Here is a 26567-nt window from a genome sequence, read left to right as displayed (position 1 = left end):
TCTTTCTTTCACTCCCCCTCCTCCCTACGTGTAGGGTAGCAAACTAGACAACGTCTGGTTAACCTCCCTGCCTTTCCTCTCTCTCTCTCTCTAGGTGATACCATTTTTCAAGAACTGGGAAAAAATAACCTGCACATTACGTGCAGTATTCTACACTATCTGCTTAGCAGTGGGAAGGTCCACTGCACAGTCGGTTTACCAGCATTTGCGAGAATAGAGTTTTGTTAATAGCAGAGCAGCACTCTCTAAAAACGACTGGGATTCCCTTTTCAGTCCGCGCCTACACTGGCGCAATGCGAACCTCTGTTGTAACGCGAAGCGAAGCCCTAGGAATGCGAAGATACCTGTCCTGAAACTATGCGAGGGTCTTTCGTAACGAAGGAGAGGCATATCTGTCTGCTTTAAACAGAACTGCCACTCAACCACGATGCAATTTTTCGTTTTGTTTTCTTTTTTACCTTCGAGGACCGCAGATGAATCTTTACATACATTTAATAGGGGTCGGGATATACTCAAGTGATTCTTGCATTTCCTTGTGTGTTTCCTACTCTCTCTCTCTCTCTCTCTCTCTCTCTCTCTCTCTCTCTCTCTCTCTCTCTCTCTCTCATCGTGCTTTCTTTCTACCCTTCCTCTTTCACTTCATATAGCCGACCTGCTGAGATCCACGAGAATAAACGCGTATTCATATTTCCCCGCGGTGCTTTGCATTTTCGTCAAGAAACTCGTAGGCGCGCGCACGTCTCACAGCCGCAGCGCGTTTTGCAAATGAAGTCTCGCGAGAACAAACCTGCCTATGCTCCCGAAGCAGCTCCTATCTTTCTTGTTTTCCAGCGTCGTTTCTTTCTTGTCCTTGAAAGAGAGAGCTTCCTCGCACAAGGAACGAGGCAATTACATTACGTTCGTTAATCCTACTCCGGGTACATGTTGAGAAAGAAAAAAAATGTGAGAAGGCAATGGGTGAGGGATGTCGAGATAGAGACACGGACAGACGGACACTCCTTGGCAGCGTTCCCATCACATCAAACCTGATTGCAGTAACCGTGCTTCAACTTAGACGGCGCTGTCAGAGGGTGGCATGTTTTCAACCCTCCGCGAGCAGCTGTGCCGAGACTTAAACAAAACCAGCTGTCACTAACCGAGAGCATGTGTCTCTATAGAATCTGTACGAATCTGCACGAAAGGAGCAGGTGTATCTTGTTCTTGTTCCCTAGTGAAATGGCGCAACCCCACTCTGGGGTATCGGCCATGAGTACGGTGATGAAGGAACTGTCAGCATTTTTTTTAAAACAAATTAAGGTGAAATCAAATAAGTATCTTACAAATGGGATTTAAAGTGATACCTGTTGCAGGTATCAATATCAATTATCTAGATATCTTTATTTTTATTTTTGTGAACATTATAAGTATTTACAAGAATTCTAACATGCAATTCGTTTTGTCTCGCGCAGAAAAAGCTGTAGGATCCTTTGTTTCTTTTATAGCTTGGACATAAAAATCCTGCCTCTTCTGCCTAATTATTTCTGGCTTCTTCCTGTATTTCCGCCTGTGCATTCCCTTGTTTTTCATTATCAAATGTTATGTTGTTTATTATTGTTGTTTGATCAATGCTTTCGTAATACGCCTATACGCTTGCAGTACAAACGCTGTATACGTCGCTTCGTGGGTCGTTCAAGTTTCGTGGCTGTGGAATGGCGCAGGCTTCTCGGTTAATTGTCACGCATAAGAGCTGCTCGAAAGATTCGTGAGCATAGAGATGACTTGTAGACGTTCTTGTATATAAGAATTACACCGTTATCGTGGTATCGGGCGTCTTTCAGATAATTGTTGAGTTGACTTCTTGCTGGCTATTCTCTCGGGGAAGGGGCATAAAACATCCACACTAAAACGATTAAATTTGTTTATAGTTAAGGAAAACGTTTTTCAGGAGCTGTTTGTGTCTGCAGATCGCGCCGGCGTCTCCTGTCACCAGAAGGAGAATGTCAGTTGCACTTCACAGGAGATGTGCCGTCTCGCGTGAGCGTTAAAATAGTGACTTTGGAATGGTGTTGGTGATTGTGTGTAACACACAAACAAGCGCTATACTGAATGAAGGTGTACATTTTATAACATTTCCCTCTTTTGTGTCATGCTCTTTCTTCAGCAACGTTGAGAGATATGGCTGAAAGTTGTCGCGTTGACCGTTTCGAGGCTGGTGGAACGTGCAACGTGCTCCCGTGTGTGATCGCTCGGCCTGTGACGAGAAACTTGCGTCGTGCTCGGCATGCATCTCCACCATATGTCGACGCGCCGGACCGTGCCGCCGCAGAAACGACGGCTGCACACGACACGCACGTTAACCGTTGCCGTGGATGCACGGTGATCGACGCAGACACGGAGGCGAACGCCGTGCACGTCTGCTGCGTATAATCGAGGGGGGGGGGGAACGTAACACTCTGCCAAAAGTGTACTGCACGGCTGCTGCTTCCTCGTCCATTTGCATACGGAGCCTCTGATGCCGGAGAGAGGAATCGGAGGAGGAAAGGAAAACGTTCCACATTTATGCTGCCACTTCGCACGGCGGTGGGCGCAATTGAGCGGCGCTCGCGACAGCGTTGCACAGTCGGCACTGCATGCAGCGTATACGCCTCGTCGAGTGAGCGTTTCTGCGCACTCAGCAGGGGCTGCGCGCCTATCGGTGCATGCGAGGCAGGCCCCGTGGAGCGAGCCTCGTTGGCCCAGCAGTACATCTGGCGAGCCTGCCGCGACCGCGCGACTCTCGATCGGGACGCCGATTCCGCCGCCTGCACGCGCGCCGCGGCAGTGGTCTCGCCGCAGCTGCGACGACCGTGCCTGCGCGCCGTCGCTTCGCTCGGGAAGCGCGACGAACGTTGGGGCATTGCGTCACACCCCGGATCGTCCGTGCCCGGGGAATCACCGGGCCCCGATCGATGGCTGCCCGTCGGACGTTAACCATGCGTGCGAAGCTGCACTCTCTGCGTGCCTTTAGGGGCGGCTGCTGCCTTGCGACTGCTCGCGCTGTTGCCGTGATGCCGCTGCAAGACCGGTCCGGTGCGTTTTGCGGCGGAGCTATATCCAGGCGCTATCATTGCGCCTATTTGGCACCCATGTACGCGCGTAACGTCCTGGCGTACTAAGGACATGTGCAAGTATACATCTCCATGCTGAGCTCGCGCGTTGAGAGGCGAGAAGTTGCAGCACGAGCTATGCATAGCACTCGCGAAGACCAAAGGTTTAGTGCTAATACAGTGCCAGATCGGATGCCAGTTTTTGAAGGGTCACGGCTACGTGTTTCATCTCACAAAATTGGTTCAATGGCATCGAGAGTATTGAAGACGCAGGCACACTTTGTGATGTCGATCGCAGTTTGCTAACCACTTCAGCGGGAGAAAAAAAAAGGCGAATTTGAAGCAAGATGCGTGCATTAAGGGAGCACGATGTTGCACTAATCGATGAGCAATTTTGCTCTTTGCCTGAGGTAGCGTGAGCGCTTCATTCGTGTGCCTTATGATTGAAAGCTAATTTCCTTGCTTGCACTGCTCGTCGCCATCAAGATATTCAGGATAAGTACAAAACGAAAAGCATTCCTGGCGCAATTTAAATGAGCCATAACGATATGACCTGCGGACAGGTGTACACCCTCTAAACAACCCTTGTACACCCTCTAGAAAACTACTATGCAAAAAGGCCATACTTTGAACAAAAAGGGCATCGTGGGCAGAATAAGATAATAGTGATTGAACACTCACCAAAAAGACAGATGGTGTCTCGATCAGCTTAAGTAAGATAAGTAAAGCCGTAACTGAGAAATCGCTATTGCGTGCTCGGATGCTGCACACCGTGTTTTAGACAAAGCTTTGGGATGACGCAACAAAACGTTAGACCAGTTTCTAACGATCGGTACGTTTTGTTTATGAGAGACAATCGTCTAAAACCATAGCTGAAACACTTGCTTTTTGTATCGGATCCTCTCTACTAATTGACTTGGAAAGGACTTCTCGAAATGGTGCGGGTGAGGTATAGTTTTGATTTGCTGTATGGCATATGTCTTGGAGTCAAAGTCAGCTCCCCATGTGCGGCGCGTATGTCTTGTGCGCCGCAGTTCGTGCAGCCCACGAGGCACACGCATGACACGCCCAACAAACGAACAGGCAGAAGCGCAGACAGAAGGAAAGACAGGAGAGAGGGAAAATAAACAAAAGAAAACGGCAAGCGGCATCGACAGAAACGAGCGGTCGGGCGCGCTTCTGCGAGGATCGAAAAAACAAACAGAGGCAGGCGCAGCGCGGCCAGGGCTACCACTAAAGGCGCGCTGTTTGACGGCAGCAGCGTTTTTTCCCAAGGTCAGCGAGCGTCGGGCGGGGGAGCATGAATTTCCCTCCCGAGCTCGCCGGCTGCTGCTGGATGCGCCTCGCGGCGCGCGCGCGGCAGCAGCTGACGTCGTCGCAGTGACTACCTGTGCTGCCGCCGCCCAACACAGCTCGGCACCAGCGGCCTTGGTCCGATGCTGTCGGCTTCGAAAGCCGCTACCTACGAGCAGGCGCCTGCTCGGGAGGCACACACTTGGTATTCATAGGAAGCAGGCTCGGCTTTACCTCCGCCGGCCCCTAGTGTGTACGCACACTTCGACTCCTTGGCGGATGTCCTCATTTCGAGACGTATATACCCGCCTCCCTCAGTGCTTTGTGCCTCACACTGGAAGCCGTGCCTCTTCGGGAGGTCGATTAACGTATCCTTTGTGTAGCCACTGCCTACACGTTCACACCATCCATCTGTCCGTCTATCGCATAGAAGTTCGTTCACCCAAATCAATCAATCAATCAATCAATCAATCAATCAATCAATCAATCAATCAATCGGTAATTGCGCGAGCTCACAAATGAGATGCATACAGAAACATTTGGACCAATATATTGGTATGTTCGCCTAGCATCTGGTCCAATAGAAGGTCACTGTAGATCAGGCACAGACCCATTAAAGATATGCATTTCTAAGAAAGCAATGGATATTCGTTTAACAATAGCCAATGCACCAAGAGATTGAACAATGATCACGAAGTTATTTATAACGTTTGATTATGGAGATGATAATGTTTACAAGCAAGCTCAAAGTTGGTGGTACATTTAACATTTATTTCAATGGGCGCAGATTACAGATTAATGTAGGGAAAGATTTTGGCACTCGATCTCCGGACAGATTACTCCAACTTGGAATATTTGCATTACCATTAGTTCTTGTCTAGTGTGCAGACGTGGGAATGTAAATATGCCACTAGGAAATGGAAAGTTGGTGTAGAGTATCGTGTGTATTACTCTCTGTACATGGCTCATTTCTTTGTCATCAACGTTACTAGGAGGCCTTCACTTCTGCAACACGTCGAAGATGGCAAAATGATATAGAACTCAACGCAGTTGCTCACAAGGGCGAGTACAGGGTAGCAGAGAGAGAGAGAGAGAGAGAGAGAGAGAGAGAGAGAGAGAGAGAGAGAGAGAGAGAGAAGTGGTTCTTTATGAAGAAGGGAAAGGTTAGAATTGCCTTCTGTAGCCCTTGCAAGAGCGCGGCTCAGAGCCAACTGGGACGGCGAGAGGGGGGGAAGTAAGATAGGCTAGGAGAGGAAGAAGAAGGGGTTAGGAAGGGAGATTCTTACGTTGGGAAAGTTTTTACGTTGAAACAATCTGAAACAATCCACGAGAGCAGCGAATCGTGTTAGCGAACATATATTTGCAAATGCGGCCCGCCTATGTCAGACAACACACCTACGCTTTGCTTCATAATAATGTTGCGTTATCTTGGAGTTCGATCTTGCGTCAGACGATCGGCAGCGAGAGCAGACGTATACATGTGTGCAGTGCCTATACAGGATATTCAATATACGCACTATCATAGCAGAGTGTAGGTGTAGGCCAGTTGGTGATTCATGATTTTGGGAAGTTACCGCAAGCAAAACACGAGAGTTGAAGAAAGGGACAGCATGAAGCGGTACTGACAACTGATGAGTTAATGAAAAGAACGCCAAGCTTATATAGATCAGGCAGACGTGTGCACCCGGAAAGCAACGTAAAAACCAATAAAAAACACAGAGCGACCTTAAATAGGGGTGCAATACAAATACTAAGATAAACGCTGACAGGCTACTGAGGCACCAAATACGTGTGTATCACATGGAAAAAAACTAAATTTCTTTCTGAATCCTGAGAAACTGCAACTGACGGTGGGCTAACGTAATCACCAACCTTAAAGCGTCGCATGGCCAGTGCCTCTACAATCTCTCTTTCCAGATGCCAATTTTTTCTGCCAATAATCTCAGCCTTTGAAAACAAAGGAGAGCAGCCTAAGCAACTACGGCGATGAATAGCCAAGTTCGACCCTCCAGCAGCCCCCAGGAAACGCTCATGCTCCCGCAAGCGAATGTTGATGCAACCACCGGTTTGTCCAATGTAGTATCTGCTGCACTTTAGTGGAATCTTCTAGTATATGACACGTATCGTGCAATGCACATGCGAATTTGTGTGCTTCATTTCAGAAGAGGCAGATCCTGTGGTTCTCCTTGCCACCATGCTGCACAACTTCAAAAGTTTACAAGGTGCTGGGAGGACAACATGCGACAACATGCCATGCGACGCTTTAAGGATTGTGATTGCGTTAGCTCACCGTCAGTTGCAGTCTCTCAGAAAGAACTTTTGTTTCTTTCCACGTGACACACACGTGTTCGGTGCCTCAGTAGTCTGTCAGCGTTTACCTTGGTATTTGTATCGGACATTTGTATCGCACAAATGTCACTCTGTGTTTTTTATTGGTTTTTGCGTTGCTTTCCGGGTGCACGCGTGTGCCACATCTATATAAGCTTGACGTTCACATTTATATAAGCTTGGAGTTCTGTTTCATTAAATCATCAGCTGTCAGCAACGCTTCGTGTTGTCCCATTCTTCAAGTCTCGTGTTTTGCTTGCGGTAACTCCCCCCCCTCCCCCCCCCCCAAAAAAAATGCGCTATAATGTGTTCTTGCGCTGCGTTTCCGCCGCTTCAGAGTCGTCCGTTAACTATCGAACGCATCCTCGAACGCCTGGGCACGGCTCGTGGACTCCATGCACTCCAAAGTGACATTATTGTGACGCCAAGCAGAGGCGTCACAATACAACAATCAACAATGCAACAATGAATACAACAATCAAATCCCGGCCCTCAGTCCCCAGCAGCTGCGAAGCAACTGACCACGGCTGCGGTCAGACCTGTGACGCAGCAGAGGGTGCTAAGAATCCCTGGATCCGGACAGGCCGCCATTGGAATCTGAACCTGGCAACGTTTAACACTAGAACGTTTTCTATTGAGGCGAGTCTAGCAGTGCTATTGGAGGAATTAGAGGGCAGTAAATGGGATATAATAGGGCTCAGTGAAGTTAGGAGGACAAATTAAGCATATACAGTGCTCAAAAGCGGGCACGTCCTGTGCTACCGTGGCTTAGCGGAGAGACGGGAACTAAGAGTCGGATTCCTGATTAATAAGAATATAGCTGATAACATACAGGAATTTTCTAGCATTAACGAGAGGGTGGCAGGTCTTGTTGTGAAACCTAATAAGAGGTACAAATTGAAGGTCCTACAGGTCGACGCCCCTACACCCAGTCATGATGACCAGGAAGTCGAAAGCTTCTATGAAGACGTGGTATCGGCGATGGGTAAAGTCAAAACAATATACACTATACTGATGGGCGACTTCAATGCCAAGGTAGGCAAGAAGCAGGCTGGAGATAAGTCAGTGGAGGAATATGGCATAGGCACTAGGAATAGCGGGGGAGAGTTATTTGTAGAATTTGCGGAGCAGAATAATATGCGGATGAAGAATACCTTCTTCCGCAAGCGGAATAGCCGAAAGTGGACGGCGAGAGCCCGAACGGCGAGACTATAAATGAAATAGACTTCATACTCTGCGCTAACCCTGGCATCATACAAGATGTGGACGTGCTCAGCAAGGTGCGCTGCAGTGACCATAGGATGGTAAGAACTCGAATTAGCCTAGACTTGAGGAGGGAACGGAAGAAACTTGTACACAAGAAGCCAATCAATGAGTTAGCGATAAGAGGGAAACTAGAGGAATTCCAGATCAAGCTGCAGAACAGGTATTCGGCTTTAACTCAGGAAGAGGACCTTAGTGTTGAAACAATGAACGCCAATCTTACGGGCATCATTAAGGAGTGTGCAATAGAAGTCGGTGGTAACTCCGTTAGACAGGATACCAGTAAGCTATCACAGGAGACGAAAGATCTCATCAAGAAACGCCAATGTATGAAAGCCTCTAACCCTACAGCTAGAATAGAACTGGCAGAACTTTCCAAGTTAATCAACAAGCGTAAGACAGCTGACATAAGGAAGTATAATATGGATAGAATTGAACATGCTCTCAGGAACGTAGGAAGCCTAAAAGCAGTGAAGAAGAAACTAGGAATTGGCAAGAATCAGATGTATGCGTCAAGAGACAAATCCGGCAATATCATTACTAATATGGATGAAATAGTTCAAGTGGAAGAGGAGTTCTATAGAGATTTATACAGTACCAGTGGCACCCACAACGATAATGGAAGAGAGAATAGTCTAGACGAATTTGAAATCCCACAAGTAACGCTTGAAGAAGTAAAGAAAGCCTTGGGAGCTATGCAAAGGGGGAAGGCAGCTGGGGAGGATCAAGTAACAGCAGATTTGTTGAAGGATGGTGGACAGATTGTTCTAGAAAAACTGGCCACCCTGTATACGCAATGCCTCATGACCTCGAGCGTACCGGAATCTTGGAGGAACGCTAACATAATCCTAATCCATGAGAAAGGGGACGCCAAAGACTTGAAAAATTATAGACCGATCAGCTTACGGTCCGTTGCCTACAAAGTATTTACTAAGGTAACCGCAAATAGAATCAGGAACACCTTAGACTTCTGTCAACCAAAGGACCAGGCAGGATTCCGTAAAGGCTACTCAACAATAGACCATATTCACACTATCAATCAGGTGATAGAGAAATGTGCGGAATATAACCAACCGTTATATATAGCTTTCATTGATTACGATAAAGCGTTTGATTCAGTCGAAATCTCGGCAGTCATGGACGCATTACGCAATCAGGGTGTAGACGAGCCGTACGTAAGAATACTGAAAGATATATATAGCGGCTCCACAGCCACCGTAGTCCTCCATAAAGAAAGCAACAAAATCCCAATAAAGAAAGGAGTCAGGCAGGGACATACGATCTCTCCAATGCTATTCACAGCGTGTTTACAGGAGGTATTCAGAGACCTGGATTGGGAAGAATTGGGGATAAGAGTTAATGGAGAATAACTTAGTAACTTGCGATTCGCTAATGATATTGCCTTGCTTAGTAACTCAGGGGACCAATTGCAATGCATGCTCACTGATCTGGAAAGGCAAAGCAGAACGGTGGGTCTAAAAATTAACCTGTAGAAAACTAAAGTAATGTTTAACAGTCTCGGAAGAGAACAGCAGTTTACGATAGGTAGCGAAGCACTAGAAGTGGTAAGGGAATACATCTACTTAGGGCAGGTAGTGACCGCGGATCCGGATCACGAGACTATAATAATCAGAAGAATAAGAATGGGCTGGGGGGCGTTTGGCAGGCATTCTCAGATCATGAACAGCAGGTTGCCATTATCCCTCAAGAGAAAAGTGTGTAACAGCTGTGTATTACCAGTACTCACGTACGGGGCAGAAACCTGGAGGCTTACGAAAAGGGTTCTACTTAAATTGAGGACGACGCAACGAGCTATGGAAAGAAGAATGATGGGTGTAACGTTAAGGGATAAGAAAAGAGCAGATTGGGTGAGGGAACAAACGCTGGTTAATGACATCTTAGTTGAAATCAAGAAAAAGAAATTGGCATGGGCAGGACATGTAATGAGGAGGGAAGATAACCGATGGTCTTTAAGGGTTAGGGACTGGATTTCAAGGGAAGGAAAGCGTAGCAGGGGGCGGCAGAAAGTTATGTGGGCGGATGAGATTAAGAAGTTTGCAGGGACGAAATGGCCACAATTAGTACATGACTGGGGTAGTTGTAGAAGTATGGGAGAGGCCTTTGCCCTGCAGTGGGCGTAACCAGGCTGATGATGATGATGAAGCAGAGGCGTGAGCGTAAAATTTGACCATTTATTGAGTCAATCATTGAATCAGGGGCTCGTGATTCAAGTGCAGAGAATGTTTGAATTAACACCTGGTCTCAGCTAGCATTTCGGAAGATGTATCGGACTTTCACTCAACGTAGATCTTCCCGCGCGCACGCTGTCCCTTCTTTTTCTCTTTCTATTCTCCCTTTTTCTTGCCCTTAGTGTAGGGTAGAAAACCAGACGCTCGTGCAGTGGACCTACCCGCCTTTGCTCTCCTTGCTCTCTCTCACACTCAGCGTAGCCGAGTGAAGCCATAAAGCAGATGACAAGTTGACTCGGTGACCTATAGCGCCGACAGAGAGACGAAGCAAGAATCTCCTGAGGAGAGCTTCGAGTCAGGTACGAATAGCATAGATGTTTACAGCCACTTGCCGGATAGATCGCAACGTCTGCTCGCAAGCTTGAGGCGGGCACTCGAGTTTCTTAGAAGATAGACGTTTGATATTTAAATGGAGACACTCGCATGCAGAACTATTCCTTCCGAGTCTGTTTACTTTCTTCTTTAGAGTACCCCATCCCCATATACTCTCGCTCTCTCTATTTTTTTCGTGTAAACCGAACCTACCGTCTCTAACCAGTAGTCTGGTATTCGTGTTGGCCTAACGAACGCGTCTGCCTCTGAAGGGCGACTGAATTGTAATAGTCGCCTTTGTTATGATCGGCCTACAGGACAACAGGCGCGGCTCATAGCGAATATGCCACATTGCTTCCTGAAACCGGCCTGCCTGATGAGCTTCGTCTGTGCAAACAAATTAACAGCCTTTGTACGTGAGAGAGCTCCGGCGCTTCCGTTCCCAGCGGTGGGAAGTCCGCATACCGTGGCAAGACTAGCCAGAGGGATCCTATTTAAGGCCATTAATGTCCCCTGTTACTTCAGATACTTTGAATAAACTCCGGAAAGAGACCCCAGGAATGAAATTATAAATATGCTGCAAATGTAGATGTAGATCCTTAGATATTGTGGCACATACCCACTATGGGGGATTGGCCAAGATATATTCCTTTTCTTTTCTAAATTTATGATCGCCTTCGTCGCCATTTTCTTCCTACTGCGGTGAAGGTCGCCTGGTCCCGCCGAGGTTGCATCACCCTGGCGCGTTATAGGTCTCGTAGCTCTGAGCCATATAGTCTGACAAAGTTTCCCTTTGCACCAAGTGTGGAGTCCGGCCTTTTTTCGGCTCGATAACTTCCTCATTTCTGTGGTCAAGAGAAAGCAGTGGTCACTCAGCACAATAGGAGGCACAGGGCTCGGGCCCGGGGGCCGAGGCTTTTCTCCTCCTCCTAGAGAACTCGGCAGGCTGTCTCCTGTCTCCCAGTTCAGAAACGCTCTCCTGATTTAATTTCCTTCTAATACTGGCGCACGCCAACTGTGGAGATTTGCGAAAATACGGATAAAATGAGAAAACATTTAGTACTGTAAAGAAAGCCATTAAAGTATATATATAAGGAGAGAGAGAGAGAGAGAGAGAGAGAGAGAGAGAGAGAGAGAGAGAGAGAGAGAGGGAGAGAGGGATGGAGAGAGAGGGAGAGGTGGGTTGGGGGCAATTAAGCAAACTATCGAAGTAAAGTGAAAATAACATGTTGAACTAATAATCGAACTAAGCATTTAGCGAGGTGCATTTAACTAAGCTTCAGCCTTGAAGCAAATAGAAAGCGTGTGATCATGAGAGAGAGGAAATTTATTTAACAAACAGCAAAAAGGCAGACCTGAGGTGAATGACATTTTGCCTGGCACTCCGCTGAGAGGGAAGCACATTTTTAAAAAATGCGCAACAGAGCAGCATCTTTATACGACAGTGTGTGTACAAGAGAGAAGGCTCCCTGAGACAGAAACTCAGAAATGGAAAAATTTTAGCCACAACTAGAGAAAAATGGGCTTCTAAAATATATTTGTTAAGATGGAATGAGCAATCGTCTCACCACAAAGTGAGAACGGTTGGCGAGTGCGCAAGACTTGCTGCGTCACACTTCGGACAAAGAGGCGCTTGCAAGTAAAGAGAGTCCCTGTTTCTCCCTTGAAAACAACAGGGCCCGCATTCGCAAAAAAGCTCTTACGCTAGCGTGGTTCGTAAGAGAAAATTTCAGCTAATCCTAATGCTCGACATACTATTAGCGAAGGTGGCAATCCACTTGCAAAGAGAACTTAGGAACGATAATCTTTGTGAATTCGGCCCCAGAGAGTTCTGTGCCAAGGTGTCCATAGTTAGATAACACTTTTCACTACCTTTATTTTCTTCCCTTCTCAGTGTTTCATAATTTGCGCTTCTTGTACAAATGCAGTTCTTCATACCTTGTTGGCGTCACTGTAGCCTTGAAAACTATGGAACGTACTCGTGAGGAGGGTTTGCCAGGTTTGGCCGCAAGAACACAAACGGACCACGTAAAAGACTACAGAGCGTTAAAAATAAGGAGCTAGAAAATAGAGGGGGGACCCGCAAATGAAATACGTTGATTGAATAGATTGTAAGAAAAAAGTGTAAATAAAGTGCAGAATCTAAACGCAGATGTTAACTTAAGAATGACGCCGTCAGGTTTTAAGAATATAGTCATGGCAGCAGCGTGACCGAAGGCTCCTGATTAATTTCTTTAGAGTGCACCCAAAGCAACACAAGCGTTTACAAGAGGGAATACTGGCGCCGAGATTGTTCAACTACCATCGAAATCTTTTCACCCAGCGAGGCCAGCGTAGTTAACATCCGCCTCCCAGAGGCGCTGGGATTCAGACCGGTCAAACCGGCCAGCAGTCGATGCAAGCAAGATACGTTTAGAATATTGGCGAGGGAAAGAAAAGTAGGAAAGAAATTGATTGGACAGGGACCGTTACATGCATAGGTAGCGGCACAAGGTAGATATGGAGGTTCGAAGGAAGAGAGAAACGATTGAAGGGGACATAATGCTAAACTGATAAGCACGTATATATTACGTGACTAGCTCAAGCAGGCTACGTGGCCATCCGTCGCCGTCCCGTTTCGAAGGGGATGCCAATAAGTCATCACCTCTTTCTAATTTCCCAGCAATTATGCTTTTCCAAACTCATGAAGGCAAAAGGTATCTGCGCACGTGCATAATCATTGAAAATTCTTCCATTTATAACGTTGCTGAAGATGACATTTGAAGTCAAAAGGACGTAGCTTAGGCAAATCCATGTACTACATCCATCTCCCATGCTGTCTGAACCAGTACACCTGAAGCTCCCGTAGACACTACTCCCATGGTTTCCTTTAGTGATTTTTGTAGGAAACTAAATGAGTCAGATATCATTTCTAAAGGCTCCAGCCCCTTCCAGGTGTAAACGTAGTATCTTGTATTCCGCCGCTGACCTATGAGACATAGCGAGTGAGCAATCATACAGGTGGTTAAACGAAACAAAGTAAACGACAGCCGCAGCTTGTTTGATTTGTGCTTTCTAGAACAGGCACAAGCGGTTGTGTAACGCGTGTTTTTGTACATGAGTGTGCGTGTACGGAAAAAAAAGTTCGGCAGCACGTTACACTCCTGGAACAACTGAAGGCGAAAGGCTGCTGTACACATAGTAATGCATTAAGTTATACGATTGGAGGGGTCTCGAAAGATACAGCGAGCTGCACTCTGAAGTAAACGTATGGCGCTGTATGTCGACCTCCTCAACGACACATGCGAGCACCTAATGAACTACATAAAGGTTATTTAGTTCTCTCTTTCTTTCGTTTCTTCATTCATATTCAGCCATTGTCTCTTTATTTGCTTACGGGGTTATGAGCCATTCCAGATGATGATATTTTTTGCTTCACTGGACTAGACGCCGCTTTTTTTTCGGGTATGACCCACTGCAACAAGCCACTCAAAGCTTTCGCTTTAAAAAAAACGACATATGTACGGCATAATAGAAACACATTCACAGCACAATATTGTACTAAACAGAGTTTGGTGGGGAAACATTTGCTTTTCTTTATGGATAGAGCTATTGTGTGAGCTGAAGAAGCTCTGACGGGAGAGCGAAAAGAAAGATTATCTACATGAAATGTCAGTGGGAAGAAAATCCAAGCCTCAAGCTCTCATCCAAGTCATTCAAGCTCTCCAGCTAAGCTGCGATTGGCGAATTTCAATGCGAGTATAGTACATGGATGAGCAGCTTAACAGATTCTCGCCGAAAAATATCCAGCCTATAGTCAACCTCGTGATGTCCTCGCTATCCTCCTCGGCTTCATGATACCCAATTGGGTATGTGGCCTGTAATGCTTCTTAAATGTAACTCGAGAGTCATTACCCAAAATATTTATCGCAGATGCAGTATAACGTATAAATTGGAACTATGTAGTAAATTAAGCACATTACTTTTTGCTGCCAGCTTTTGTGAAAATTGAGACTAATTCGATCTAGCAGGCCGTTGCGTCGTCACAGACGAGAAAGGCGCCTTTGGAATGTGTTTCGAATACCGCGAGTTGACATCAAAATCCAGAATGTTGTGTCAACATGCCGACCTACTACTGATGCTATCATAACCTTCATCTCTGTGCTTAGTCCCATAAAAGCGGTTTCTATAAAAACGATCATGACGAGACGGTTACTCTTCCGACTTGCACGGAGATGCTACCTTCGGCATCTAACCCGGGTATTGAAGAAAATCTACATTCGCAATATATGAGTCGGTAATAAGAATCTACTAGAAACGCAGTTACGCCTCTCAGGTGCCTTCAGGTACGAGGAGGTTGTAGACAACGCGTATAGTACATAATATATATGCATGACTTAAAACTTCCACTGCGAGACATAGCTGCCGATGGACTCACCGGTTCGGGCAAAACTGCGATACGCTGACCAAAGGCCGAGGCGCAAAAGTCACATGAATCACACATTGTCTCTTGTGTGTGCCTCGAAAAAGAGCCGCGGTAATAAACCTCGAGACATTCCTACAGGCACTCGTCTCGATCAGATGAAAAAGCAAAGAAAAATACAAGAAAAAGGTAAACAAAGCACACTTCGAAGGCGCATTTCTGAACTTTCGAGGGGTCAATCCAGAACAAAGGGAACATGCGCCCCCGGCACGCCCAATTCGGGTCAAAGGACTCCCCCCGCGCTGCTGCTGCAGCTGCTCCGCCGAGAGGCGCAGTCTCTGCGCGCAGAATCGCGCACAAGAACGACCAACACGTTTCTGGTAACGCCCATTTATTGTTTCTTTCGTTCGCGTTTTCTTTTTCCGCCGAAACAACATGATAACTCAAAAGCTCGCGAGTTATGTACAAAACACAGGGGTGAAGCGGTGGTGCGTGGAACATTATGACGATGATGGTGATGATCACATTGCGCGCAGTGAATATGTACAGTCGAAGTAATGGACAGGTTGTTCTCGCAGCCCGTGCTGTGTCACGGATGAGAGCACAGGAACAAAACAGAAAAACTGAATTCGTTTCAGTGAAATTGCCGGAGCCTTGTCTCCTATAGTTTTGCATCTCGCCACGACAGCAGGCACGCGAGCTGCGACACAGTTGTTACCGGGCACAAAACGTGGTCCTCAGAAAGCAAAACTCCTAACAGCTGTACCAGTTGCTAAACCTGCCACAGATCCCGTGATTAAAAAAAGAAACTTCCATCAGCCAATTAGTCTGCCAAAATTCGAAAACGTTGCTGTAAAGTCACTTTTAGGACAGATAAATCCAAGCTAGAATGCTAAGTCGTTAAGGCTTGATTAACATCAAATACTGGCATATTTTCTTGATTACTGAGCATAGAGCTGCTATAGCTTCATAAAAAGCAGTCACAATAGGAGGTTTTAATCCGAGGCGCTGTTTGGCAACTGGTATGACATCAAAACAAGCTCTGCTCAGGAAGAGCATCACAAGACACGCGCGTTGAACATGCGTTTGAAAACAGCATCGCGCCCCCTGGTCGAGTTTTCCCTCTTCATAACATATGCATCATAACAAACAGCTGCGCGGCACATTAAAAAAACAAAACAACAATCACAACAATCGCACTTATCCCGCGCACCTCGCACACGCAACATGTGCATAAAGTTTCTTTTTATCACTCGACACAAGAGGCTTTCTTCAAAAGCCCACTTCGTGACAAATTTCGGCGTATTCCATAGGGCGCTGAATCTGCTCGACGCTGGCCGAGCAAACGCGTGCTGCCTCAGCCTCTTATAGACCTCCTCCTCCTCTCAAGAAAGGGTCGCGCGCGGGCAAATTACTATAACCGATAGGGGGAAGAAAATAAATAAAACAATCACAGGTGGCTGGACCACAGCTGTCGGAAGGTCTCGAAAAATATTGCTATCATTTCCTCTGCACACTTTTCACATTTAACTATCTCGCTTACTTCGCTTTCGGAGATCGCGTGGCACATTGGCACAAAAATATGGGAGCGAAGTTGTGTTCTGGCAGCACAAAATATCATCGCGCTCTTCTTTAAATACTGGCTCTTCCGTGGAAGCAAGAGCAAAACGACGGCGATTTCTCTCTCCAAGAGTTTCTCTCGCGGCGCCTTCGTACGCAAAGCGACGCAGTAGGCAGTGGCCGCCTGATATGGCATATACCAGCTCACTCATTAAATGTGCGCATTACATTTGTTTACTGGATAAGCCTTCTCTGCTTTCACGATTCGTAAAGCCTAAGATTGCAGCTGATCCTCCTAAAGAAACAAAACAGACTTGCACCGAGCAAGAATATATAAGCTCCGCGTGCTCATTTAAATCTTTAACTTAGCTTTGAGTTAAGAGGCTAATGCGACAAGGCCACCTGTACGAACTACTTACAAACACTGCGAGGAACAGTACGTGATTGTGACACTATTTACAAGCACTAACAGGCATGACATATTTACAGTGATAGAACGGCGTCACGAATGCCACCGAATGAAGCACATGAATATGAGAAATGGAAATGCCTATGGCAGAAACTAAATCAAGGCAGTTGGCAACAATGCACTTTCTTCCTTGAGCAAGAGCACTCACGGAGTCGAATTTTTTTTGCCGATTTTCTATCCGTGCTCAACACATATTGAGACAGACATACAGGTATATAATAATTATGTAAGAAAAGAAATTCCGAGCATTAAAAGAAAGACAAAGAAATTGTCACTGTCTTGTAAAACAACGTACGGTAATCATGTATTTTGGTACCGTAAAAGGGTGGGAACTTCATGCTTTGCACAAAGGAAGTAATGACTAGGAAGACAACAACTCTCTTCAAGTCTTTCTTGGTCTCGTCCTAACCTCGCACATCTAGTTTCTGCCTCTGGCAGTGTCAAGCGGTATAACTTACGAGCGGAATTGAAACAGCTGCCGAAACTTCTTAAAGCCTATGTATATGAAACTTTGTGCAAAGTCTGAAGGTCCGGACTACACTTCAAGCGAGAACGCCAGCGTAACTTGGCCGAGGCAGTAAACGTAACCTACAAAAAAAAAAAATGTACAAAGCTTACTTTTCCAAAAAGGAACAGTAGAAAAAAATATTCTAAAAAAACAAAAGGCCTGTATAAGCAAAAAAAAAAAAAGTCACGCTTGTTCGTTCAACTTCGCGTACCCTGCATCACAAATCTGACTGCCAACAACCGTCGCCTACAGGGCAACACATACAAGAAAGGTGGTCGTTTGCCATTCTCGACAATACATACACATTCCTTGCTTATGCCTTCAGAGGAAGGCATCCGCGTCCACAGACCATCGGTGGCGGAAACAAACACCCCGCTGAGATCGGACCGGGACGCGGCATCTCTCTCTGCGCGAATACCCCTCGTCCAACAACGGTTCTTCGAGGTGTACTAACAACCCGGCTTGACTTTGTACACACAGTCTCTACGCGCCGTTCACACCGCGCAGGCGAGAAATGACCGTCCGTACGCGGCGCGCAGTTTGAAGAGGAAGCGAAGCAGCCAAGTCCTCGCGTACGCTGCTTCGATGTCACAGCCAGCTTAGGCGACGCTCGTCGGGGCGTTCTTCTGCGGCGTCCTCGGCGAACTTGGCGCTATCCTGGCAATGGCCGCCGTGGTCGGCGTTCCGAAGACGGCCTGCAGTCCCGCCAGGAAGGTCGTGTGCCCCACTTGGAGGTTCTTCGCCAAAGGCTTCATCACGCTCAGCGTCACGGTGGCCTGCGCGTCAGGGAGGAGGAGAAGAGGGCGGCGAGGTTAGCGAACGGTCTCTCCTCGCGGCCTTATTCAGCCGAGGGGCTTCAAAGGTAGAGGACTGCGCTGCACACACGCGGGGAAATATTCCTCACTCATTCGTTCCTGCCCTGCTGTGACCTAAATGTCGCCACAACGGCGGGGTTTACGTGACCATTCTGTAATTACGCCAAGCTTTCGGATGCTTGCTCCGTATTATTTTGCACTGGGTTTTCTTTGCACGGCACACTAAATGTGAACGAAATGCTAGAGCCTCACTTCATATGCTGCAGAGTTTTTGATCATTTGGTTGGTCATGTCCAAAATGCGGTCATTACAGTATCGCTTCCATCCGGTGCAGTATCATAACAAGCCAACAAACAGAGACACCACGGAGTCTTTGGTGTCTTGGTGCCTTTGTTTGCTGGCTTCTTATGATATGACTAATAAAAATCGGACCCCTCGGCTAACCCCCTTTCTTCTCGTTCATCCAGTACAGTAGGCACTCCTTAGCAGATGCGCTCTGACCAAAAGCTAGCTCTACAGGAGTTTTGCCAATCAGCGCACGGTCGCACTGCAACACAGTCCGGATCAACACTTCGCTTGCACGGAATCGTTCGTTGAAAGTGGCAGGAAATGCGCTCTAGCATGCACGCGCGCGTCAGTTATTAGAGGTCCGTGTAGATTTTGCATACGGCCTCGCCAAAGCTAGCCGTGTCGAAATCGCTTTGCCGCAGCAGCGGGGCCGTTGCGGAGAAGCAAAACGAGTTTAGCCCGGTGACCGAGGGGACGCAGGAAGCGGGACGGCGGAGGGCGAAAACGCGGTCAGCCTCGACGACGACGCGCGCACGGCAACAGCAGAGGTGGCCTCACCTGGTCGCTCCATCCGATGCCGAACTTCCACTGCGTTGCGTAGTACTCCCCGTTCCGGGTGAGGAAGTTGAACTCCACTTCCCGGTCGAGCATGGCGTAGGCCCGCTCCAGCGTTTCGGCCGCCGACGAAGGCACCAGGCAGCGCTCCTTGGCGCGCACTTCCTTGTTGTTGACGCGCACCCCGCTATAGCCGGCGACATCGGTCAGCTTGCTCAGGTGCACGTACGCAAAGTCCGTGGGGATGTCCTCTTCGTTGCGGCCCACCACGTGCACGACGTCACCGTTGCCGACGTAGAGCGCCCAGTGAGCGTACAGCGTACGGTCGATCTCGATCAGATCGCCCGGTGCGGGGCGCAGGTCGCTAGCGGGCACGAACGAGCCCAATCCGTACCGCACCACCACCTCTGGGCTGTGCTGCTGTTGCTGGGGCATGTCGACTCGTCGCGAGGATGCTGTAGCACGCTGCTGATTACTAGTATCCAGTGCACTGCTGTGTCAGGCGATGCGCCTCTCAGCGATCGCGTCGTGTTGTCCTTTGGCTTGTTATGGAAACACAGCTGACTGAGGAAGCTTATATAGTCTGCACTCAGGGTTAGCGTTTTCCAGAGTACGGGGGAAGCCCTACAAAATAAGGACGCGCTCTCTCGATGCTGATCCTCCAACGGTTCACTCGCAGCTGCCGAGCGCCAGGCAGGAGCGCAACTCTTTATCGAGGTGTGGGGAGAGAGATGCAGCGACAGAGGGAAGAGGTAGCGGGAGTGAGCGCGCGCTGCAAGCCGTAAGCGCAGAGAGGTGCATTGCATTTGCGGCGGTGTTGGTGGTGAACTGCTGATATTTTGCTTTTTTAGCAGCGCTCGTGACACGCAGGCGTGGCGATGCTAGCGCCGCTTTGCGAGTGCGCTACAAACCTCTCAACTTCTACGTCAGCGTACGTCATTTTAGCCTCCGTGATTGTAACTGCAGCGTAAACCGTAATCTTGAAGGCTTTGACATCATGAACATCAATAAATGTTGCTAGTAATGCACACAAATCAACGTGCTTGCAGTTTGACTTCAAAATTGAACTGTCAGATCGTCTTTGTAAAGTATTGTTTGTTATTTAATAATTTTTATTATCGTATCTTTTTTTTCTTTGAATGGACAGGCTGGCTATGCTTGGCTACGTGTAAATCGTCATCAAGCCCTTCCAGTAGCCAGTTGAAAACTCTTGTTGCGTGCCTCCTCGCCGGGTATTTGTGGTGAAGTTGGTGCCTTATTTTATGTTCTACTTTTAAGTGGGGCCGCGTATGCGTTGCTTTAGTATTTAGAAAGTTCTGGAAATATGTCTCTAACCTGCAATGCATAGGTCAGGTCGTCGCTTAGCGGCCCATGTGCTATGCCTGTGCGGCACATTGTGTCCTCGACCAAGTGAGAGCGAAAAGAAAATGGCTCCGGCAAAAGACTTCCGGACGAGTCAGCAATGAACACCGCTCCACTTCTTACGATTCTTGCTACACAATAGCGTACATATTAAATTTAGGTATTGCATTTGAAAAGTGGAGCTTGCCTTCTGCTCTTTTGTTTTAAATTCGAGAGACTTTAGCTTATAGGCGCAGTAGATGTGTGTTTTACGAACGGGCTACTAGTTACGGGCTCCTAGTTACGTTCCATGTTGCGATGCCAGCCTCGCCTCGAGGCAGCTGTCTCAGAACGGCAGTATAACTTTTGATCTCCTATCCCAGAGCATGGGAGACAGCGACGACGAGTACGACCGGCGGCGTGGGAGAGACAAATTCCGAAGGGAACGGAGCGACTACCAGGAACGACGGGACGATCGCAGCCGTGGACGGGACGATTGGCCAGAACGGTAAGCTCAGGTCTTGTCTCCCGCGTTTTTCAGTATATTTAAACGCGTGTATGAAATTTATGCGTGGCATTCAAAAAATCTCGAGGCTTGTCCACCACACCAGGGATTTTCAACTCGGCCTTACACCCCTACGCAAGGCGCGCGGAATGAGCCGAAGTAGTCCATCGAGCGTGTGTAAATCCTAAGTGCTACTGGGGAAAAAAGAAAGACAAAAAGGGCCAACATGGATAGCGCTGTCAAAGATGCAGAACTGTCCAATGTTATTTCCCTTTGTTGGAACGGTCTCTAAAAGAAAATTCCGCGGCAGCGTAGACGCCCCTCATTGTTGACATAAGCAAGTTAGTCTATCCACTCTTATCATTTACGAACGGTTGCTATATTTCTCCAGTGCTTTCGATAGCCACGCCTCTGCCGTAATTGATTGGAGGATTAGCTTTAAACGGTATTCATCTTGTAATACGCCGAGTGAAACTGAATACGGCTAACACTGAAGGAGAAACTACACATAATGAGGTCTGGTGTGTCCTTCTTTGTTTGTAGCCGTACTCAGTTTCACACAGCGCATTACAAGATGAATGAACACAAGATGTTTTAGTGGCTAAATACCAGCAAGCCAAGTTTCTCATTTTAGTCGGCTCTTGTTTGTCCACATGCACAGTGTCCATTTAGAGAAATGAAAATAGCAGCTAATGGTAATGCTTTTGTTATATTGGCTGCCTGACTGTTATGTGGTGCCAATCTACATGCATCTACCTCTCCCATCAGTCAGTAAATGTTTACAGTGCAATTTTTTTTCTCTGCAAGACTGTCTTGCTTCATAAAACTTCCTTTCCTTTAACTAAGCAATTGATGTTGCTACTGTTATGATTTGGGGCTCAATTTATTGTTCGTAGCCCGTTGTCAAGATTGGAGTCCGGCTTGAAGTAGAAGGTAGCTGTCCCATGCCATCGTCCAACTTATCCACGCTGAGGACGTTGATGAAGGGAAGGACTGCTTCTCATCGAGATTGAGGAATATGGGTTTATTTACAGTATTTACACGCCATTCATCAGTCTAGCATGACTGCGAGAGAAAGCACGTCAGTCTAACACGACTGCTTGAGACAGTGTCTCAGTCTAACATGACTGCGTAAGAAAGTGTATCGAGCATCCATACAACAGCAGTTTATAAACCCTCGGTCCTCCCCCGATTCCAAGGTGGCGGAAACGTCCGTCCAGTCATCGTAAACACGCCGCCTCTCCGCGGGACGGTTTACGCGCACACACGCACACAGGTTCTCGGCCCGAAACCAACATCACACAAATTTCGCAGAACTCGGAGCGGACCCTCGCAGTGCGCCCGGGTAGCCATTGTCTTGCGTCTTAATTGGCGCGTGGGAAGAGGTCTCCGACGACGTTCCCGCGGCAACTCCCCCACTTATAGCAGATCAGGTTCGCGTTGGTGGGTTCGGTAACAATAGTTGGCCTGCCGAACTCATTCAGTCACAATGGCGACGAGGCGGAGCGTAACGAAGCCTGCTTCGTCAAATGCATCCTAGCTGAAGCAACGGAGAGTGGAGGACGTACGTATTGTTCCCGACACAAAGTCGACTTAGTCACGCCGTGGCTAGAGGTTGGCGGCGGCGCTCCAGGAAAAGATGATGCCCGCGGTCGCAACTGGTTGGCAAAACTTGCACTGCAGCTGGCTGTTCTTAACACTACATACGAAGTCAAAATTTTTGTATAGTGTGATATCATTATGGAACAGCTACTGATTGGGCAAGCACATATTCCTGCACTATTGGTTTCTGATGATACAATTTACTGCATTTTTACAAAAGGCACTGTTTACAAGTGCCACATTGTGGGTGAGCACTGGATTCTATCCTGGAAGCTGCTGGTTTGGGACTGCATATGTGTGCACACAGCAAACTTGTTATAACAGAGTTGTTGGGTCAGAAGATGGGCTTTATTATGAGTAGTATTCCATTAAGTGCAGAAAGGCCCTAAAGCAGCTACAGTGATGTAGAAAGCACACTCCAGTAGTGCTGGTCTTATAAAATGTACATTGAAACAAAACTTTGCACAGTGGTGACAAGAGGACTGCATATTATTGCACACCGATGAGAGGCACCTTTTCTTCCAGTTGCCTGCAGTCTGTATTCTATAATTTATGCATCCCACGAGGCTCTACATGTGGATTTCTATCTTTGCATTTTGTAATAAAGTGGTGTACAGCAATAACCTGGGATGGAATAATTGTAATAATTTGTGGGGCTTCATGTGCTCTAAAGAACAAAAGGTGCAGTACACAGTTGTGCAAGCACAAAAGGGCATTTATTGCTCCTTTTTGTATGAGAACGCCAGCAAGCTGAAATACATGAAGGAATAGAACACACTGAGGAGCTGATTATGTTCAACTCACCATACAAGGATATCGTGCGAGTAATGCTCACTCACTGTGGACACTGTCACTCATGTCGTTTGCTGGTGCAGTCCCGCAAATGTAAGCTCATCCGAGCTATTGTATTCGCCAATGCTGATGCCGTGCTTTGAAACTTCACTGGAAGCCTGTTGGGGGTTAATCCCACCAAGAGCACCAACAAACACTTGCCCAGTCCACATGCACCGATTTTCCGTAGCCATAAAGAAGGACCCGCAGTGGTTGCTTAGCAGCTTTGGCGTCGTGCTGTTAAGCAGAAGGTCACGGGATCAAATCCTGGCTGCTGCGGCTGCATTTCGATAGAGGCGGAATGCAATAACGCCAGTGTATTGGGTGCACATGAACCCCAAAGGGTCGAAATTAATTCGTAGCCTCCCACTACGGAATGTCTCATAATCAGATCATAGTTTTGGCATGTAAAACTGCAGAATGAATTTTTTTTTAAAAAGGAAGAAGCAAGTTCCTTCCACACCTGAGTTATCCTCATGATCAGGTAGCACTCATATAGAATATTCGTGGCACCTCCCTTTATAGCTGGAAACTAGGACCCATACTCCACTCCATCATGTGTGTCGTGTAGGGAAGTCAAGCGTCTGCGAGATTCAAGAGTCATGTGGGAAAGACAAACATTAAGGAATGCGAGAGTTGAGCTTTCACACAAATTCCACCCCAATTCTTTTCCTTTTTCTGTTCTGTCAGTAGTCTGGGCAGGACTTTGCCTACATTGTCATTGGTACTGGCTAGTTCTTAATGAATGATAACATAAATGCGATTGAATGGAAACAACCTAATATCCCTGATACATCGGCACTCTATAGTCGTTTAGGTAAGGGGACATCTACCGGAAAGGCGCTCAAGTACAGTGACACATGATAAAGGAGCTTCTCCCTTAAGGCAAAGTTTCTTTGCAGGAAAGGAGATCGCACATGTACTTTTCGAGCGAAAAGGAGTTACTCTCGCACACAGCATGCACAACTCGTCAATAGAAGGAAACCTGCAACACAACTACGGTGTCCCCATAAGTACTTTTTTTACCTCGCGAAAGTGTTTTAATTTTTTGCGGTAATGCGATTTGTCGAACAGTGAAGATTTACTCTAGCTATACTCTCAAACGCTTGCATCACGTGGCTAGTGCCGCCATGTTGAATTCCGGCAGTGTCAAGTGCTGCGTCGTCTTTGGTGTGTTAGCATCGTGAAACCATCATTCGTTGCGCACGTAGGCCCACCTTCTGCGGTTGGCGGCTCGAAGGGACACTGCTGAAGCAGTCAACATGAAGCAGGCTCATGATGAGTGGACATTTGATGTTTTCCACTATCGCCTTGGCTGCGTTTATCTCACCTTCAAGAGATCCAAGAGCGTCAAGCGTCAGAGCAACCTCAACTCTTGCTTCATCGCTAGCATTTCGCTGAACCATGATGCAAATGTGCAGTTCTGTCACGCGATCACAATTGTGCGAATAACACATTCAATAAAACTCGTTACGCCTGCACGCACAAAGAAAGGGACAAGAAGACGTAAAAAAGGACGACAGAAACGTGGCCAGCACCAGAATAAATACAGCATGTACAGCTATTCTAGTACACTGTAGCATAGCAAAACACCGACTGTACATAGTTGCTAGGCCAATTTAAATTGCTGCTAAGAGCGCAAAAACGCTAATAAAATACACTAGTATGTGCATTATAAGCCATCAACAATGAAAAGAAAAAATAGTTTTTGGGTTCTACAGTAGCTAAATGTAATCCAAATATGCAGCTTTTTAAAAATGTTTTCTCTCTTGCTGCTTTAAAGGGACATTAAAGGTTAATATTAAGTCAACGTGGATTGTCGAAATACCATCCCAGAAACCTCGAAACGCTTGTTTCGTGCGAACAAGAGACTTATTTTAAGAGAAAATGCGTTCTGAAGCGTCCGCGTACCTCCAGCGCTGTTCAAATCACCCGCCTACCGATCGAGGAGTATTGACGTCATGGTCTCATAGTGACGTTGCACCGTCGGTGAGTAAAACGACTCCCGCAGAAGGCGCTACGGCTTTTCTGCACAAAACGCAAACGCGCGGCCAGAAACAGAGCCAAGACAGAGCCGACAGCAGCGCAAAAACAGAACTATGGTGGCTAGCGGAAGGGAAAGCGCACGACGATAAGCTGGTTCTTTATTTTATGACGCCAACTTCGACGCTCGTTGCAATGGATGACCCTGACAACGACACATTAGCTCGCGATGCTGGGTTCGAGTTCAGCGATTTAAGCACTGATGAACGTGACCTGCCGTTTAGGGCTCGCGCTGCCGGCGTCGTTGCGTACTACTATGACAACGGCCTGCTTTGAAAGGCACTTTACGCGACTTCAGTAAGTCGGCGTTGAACTCGTAATCCTCTGGACGAAAGTGCAGCGAACACACTACGTGATTTTTCGACTCTTTGCCAGCGCGCTATGGCAGAGGTACGGCACTTAACCACTTCGAACGGAGAGGTTCACTCGTTGGCACAGTGATAAGTAACGTTGGATTTGCCGCTGCAACTGCCCTTGGCCAAGTTCCGCGGACCGTTCGCACATCCCACGACGTCACATGGACGTGGCATTCTCTCTGCTTGTTCCAAATGCAAGTTTCGCGAGCTAGCAGGACCACCGCAGCACGGTGCGTCAAAGAAACAACTGAAACTCCGAAGCGCGTGCGGCGCAAAGTCGAGCGCGCAGAGTCGAGCGAAAATGAAACCTTTCGATCACCCATACTACTCAAGTGTAACGTCAAAATGTTATTTTTTCTTACAATCGAATAGAAGTAGACAAGTAGCATTTTCTTCCGTCTCATAATCTAATGAAATGATCTTTTTAATACGAGTAGTTGAGTACTAGTGACAAATTATGATGAGGAGTGCTTTCATCATAGGGCTAGTACCGGAATGTCACTGGGGGGTCTCAAATCGTGTCATGCACTTACCTATATTTCTCGGTTACTAACGCTCTGTTCGCGATTATATTGATGCCTTAGACGTTCTAGAGCATTGCTTTATCACTTAACTTGATTTCCTGGTAACCTTTAGTGTCCCTTTAACAACCACCGCTTTTTTTTTGCGGCGTTCATCTGAGGGACCACCTAAGGAAGTTAGTGTGGTGCTGTGTGTCATCGGCGCAACTCCTTTCTGGAAAGGGTCCTTCAGAGTAACAAAAGGGGTTTACTGCAAAGGAC

At 47.2% G+C, this 26567-nt stretch overlaps 2 protein-coding genes across 6 annotated transcripts in view; one reads left to right on the top strand and one right to left on the bottom strand.

Moving 5' to 3' along the window:
* Nucleotides 1-15286: 15286 nt before the first annotated feature.
* On the bottom strand, nucleotides 15287-19877 carry LOC142585861 (phospholipase A and acyltransferase 3-like). Its single transcript, XM_075696931.1, has 2 exons — nucleotides 19111-19877; nucleotides 15287-18225 (listed from the first exon to the last, which is right to left on the bottom strand). Exons 1-2 carry the CDS (start codon nucleotides 19540-19542, stop codon nucleotides 18049-18051), a joined length of 609 nt encoding a protein of 202 aa, XP_075553046.1. The 5' UTR covers nucleotides 19543-19877; the 3' UTR covers nucleotides 15287-18048.
* A 407-nt stretch (nucleotides 19878-20284) lies between these two features.
* Nucleotides 20285-26567, top strand: part of Ars2 (arsenic resistance protein 2) — a 90422-nt gene continuing 84139 nt past the window's right edge. For all 5 annotated transcript variants that reach the window (XM_075696927.1, XM_075696926.1, XM_075696924.1 and 2 more), the window contains exons 1-2: nucleotides 20285-20353; nucleotides 20832-20956. In XM_075696927.1, the coding sequence (XP_075553042.1) occupies nucleotides 20835-20956 (122 nt within the window). In that variant the 5' untranslated portion in view covers nucleotides 20285-20353; nucleotides 20832-20834. The remainder of the gene's footprint in view (nucleotides 20354-20831; nucleotides 20957-26567) is intronic.

This window comes from Dermacentor variabilis, chromosome 6 (assembly GCF_050947875.1).
Source record: "Dermacentor variabilis isolate Ectoservices chromosome 6, ASM5094787v1, whole genome shotgun sequence".
NCBI classification, from domain to species: Eukaryota; Metazoa; Arthropoda; class Arachnida; order Ixodida; family Ixodidae; genus Dermacentor; species Dermacentor variabilis.
The sequence above is the reverse complement of the archived record's forward strand: the minus strand, read 5'-3'. Positions and strand labels throughout refer to the sequence as shown.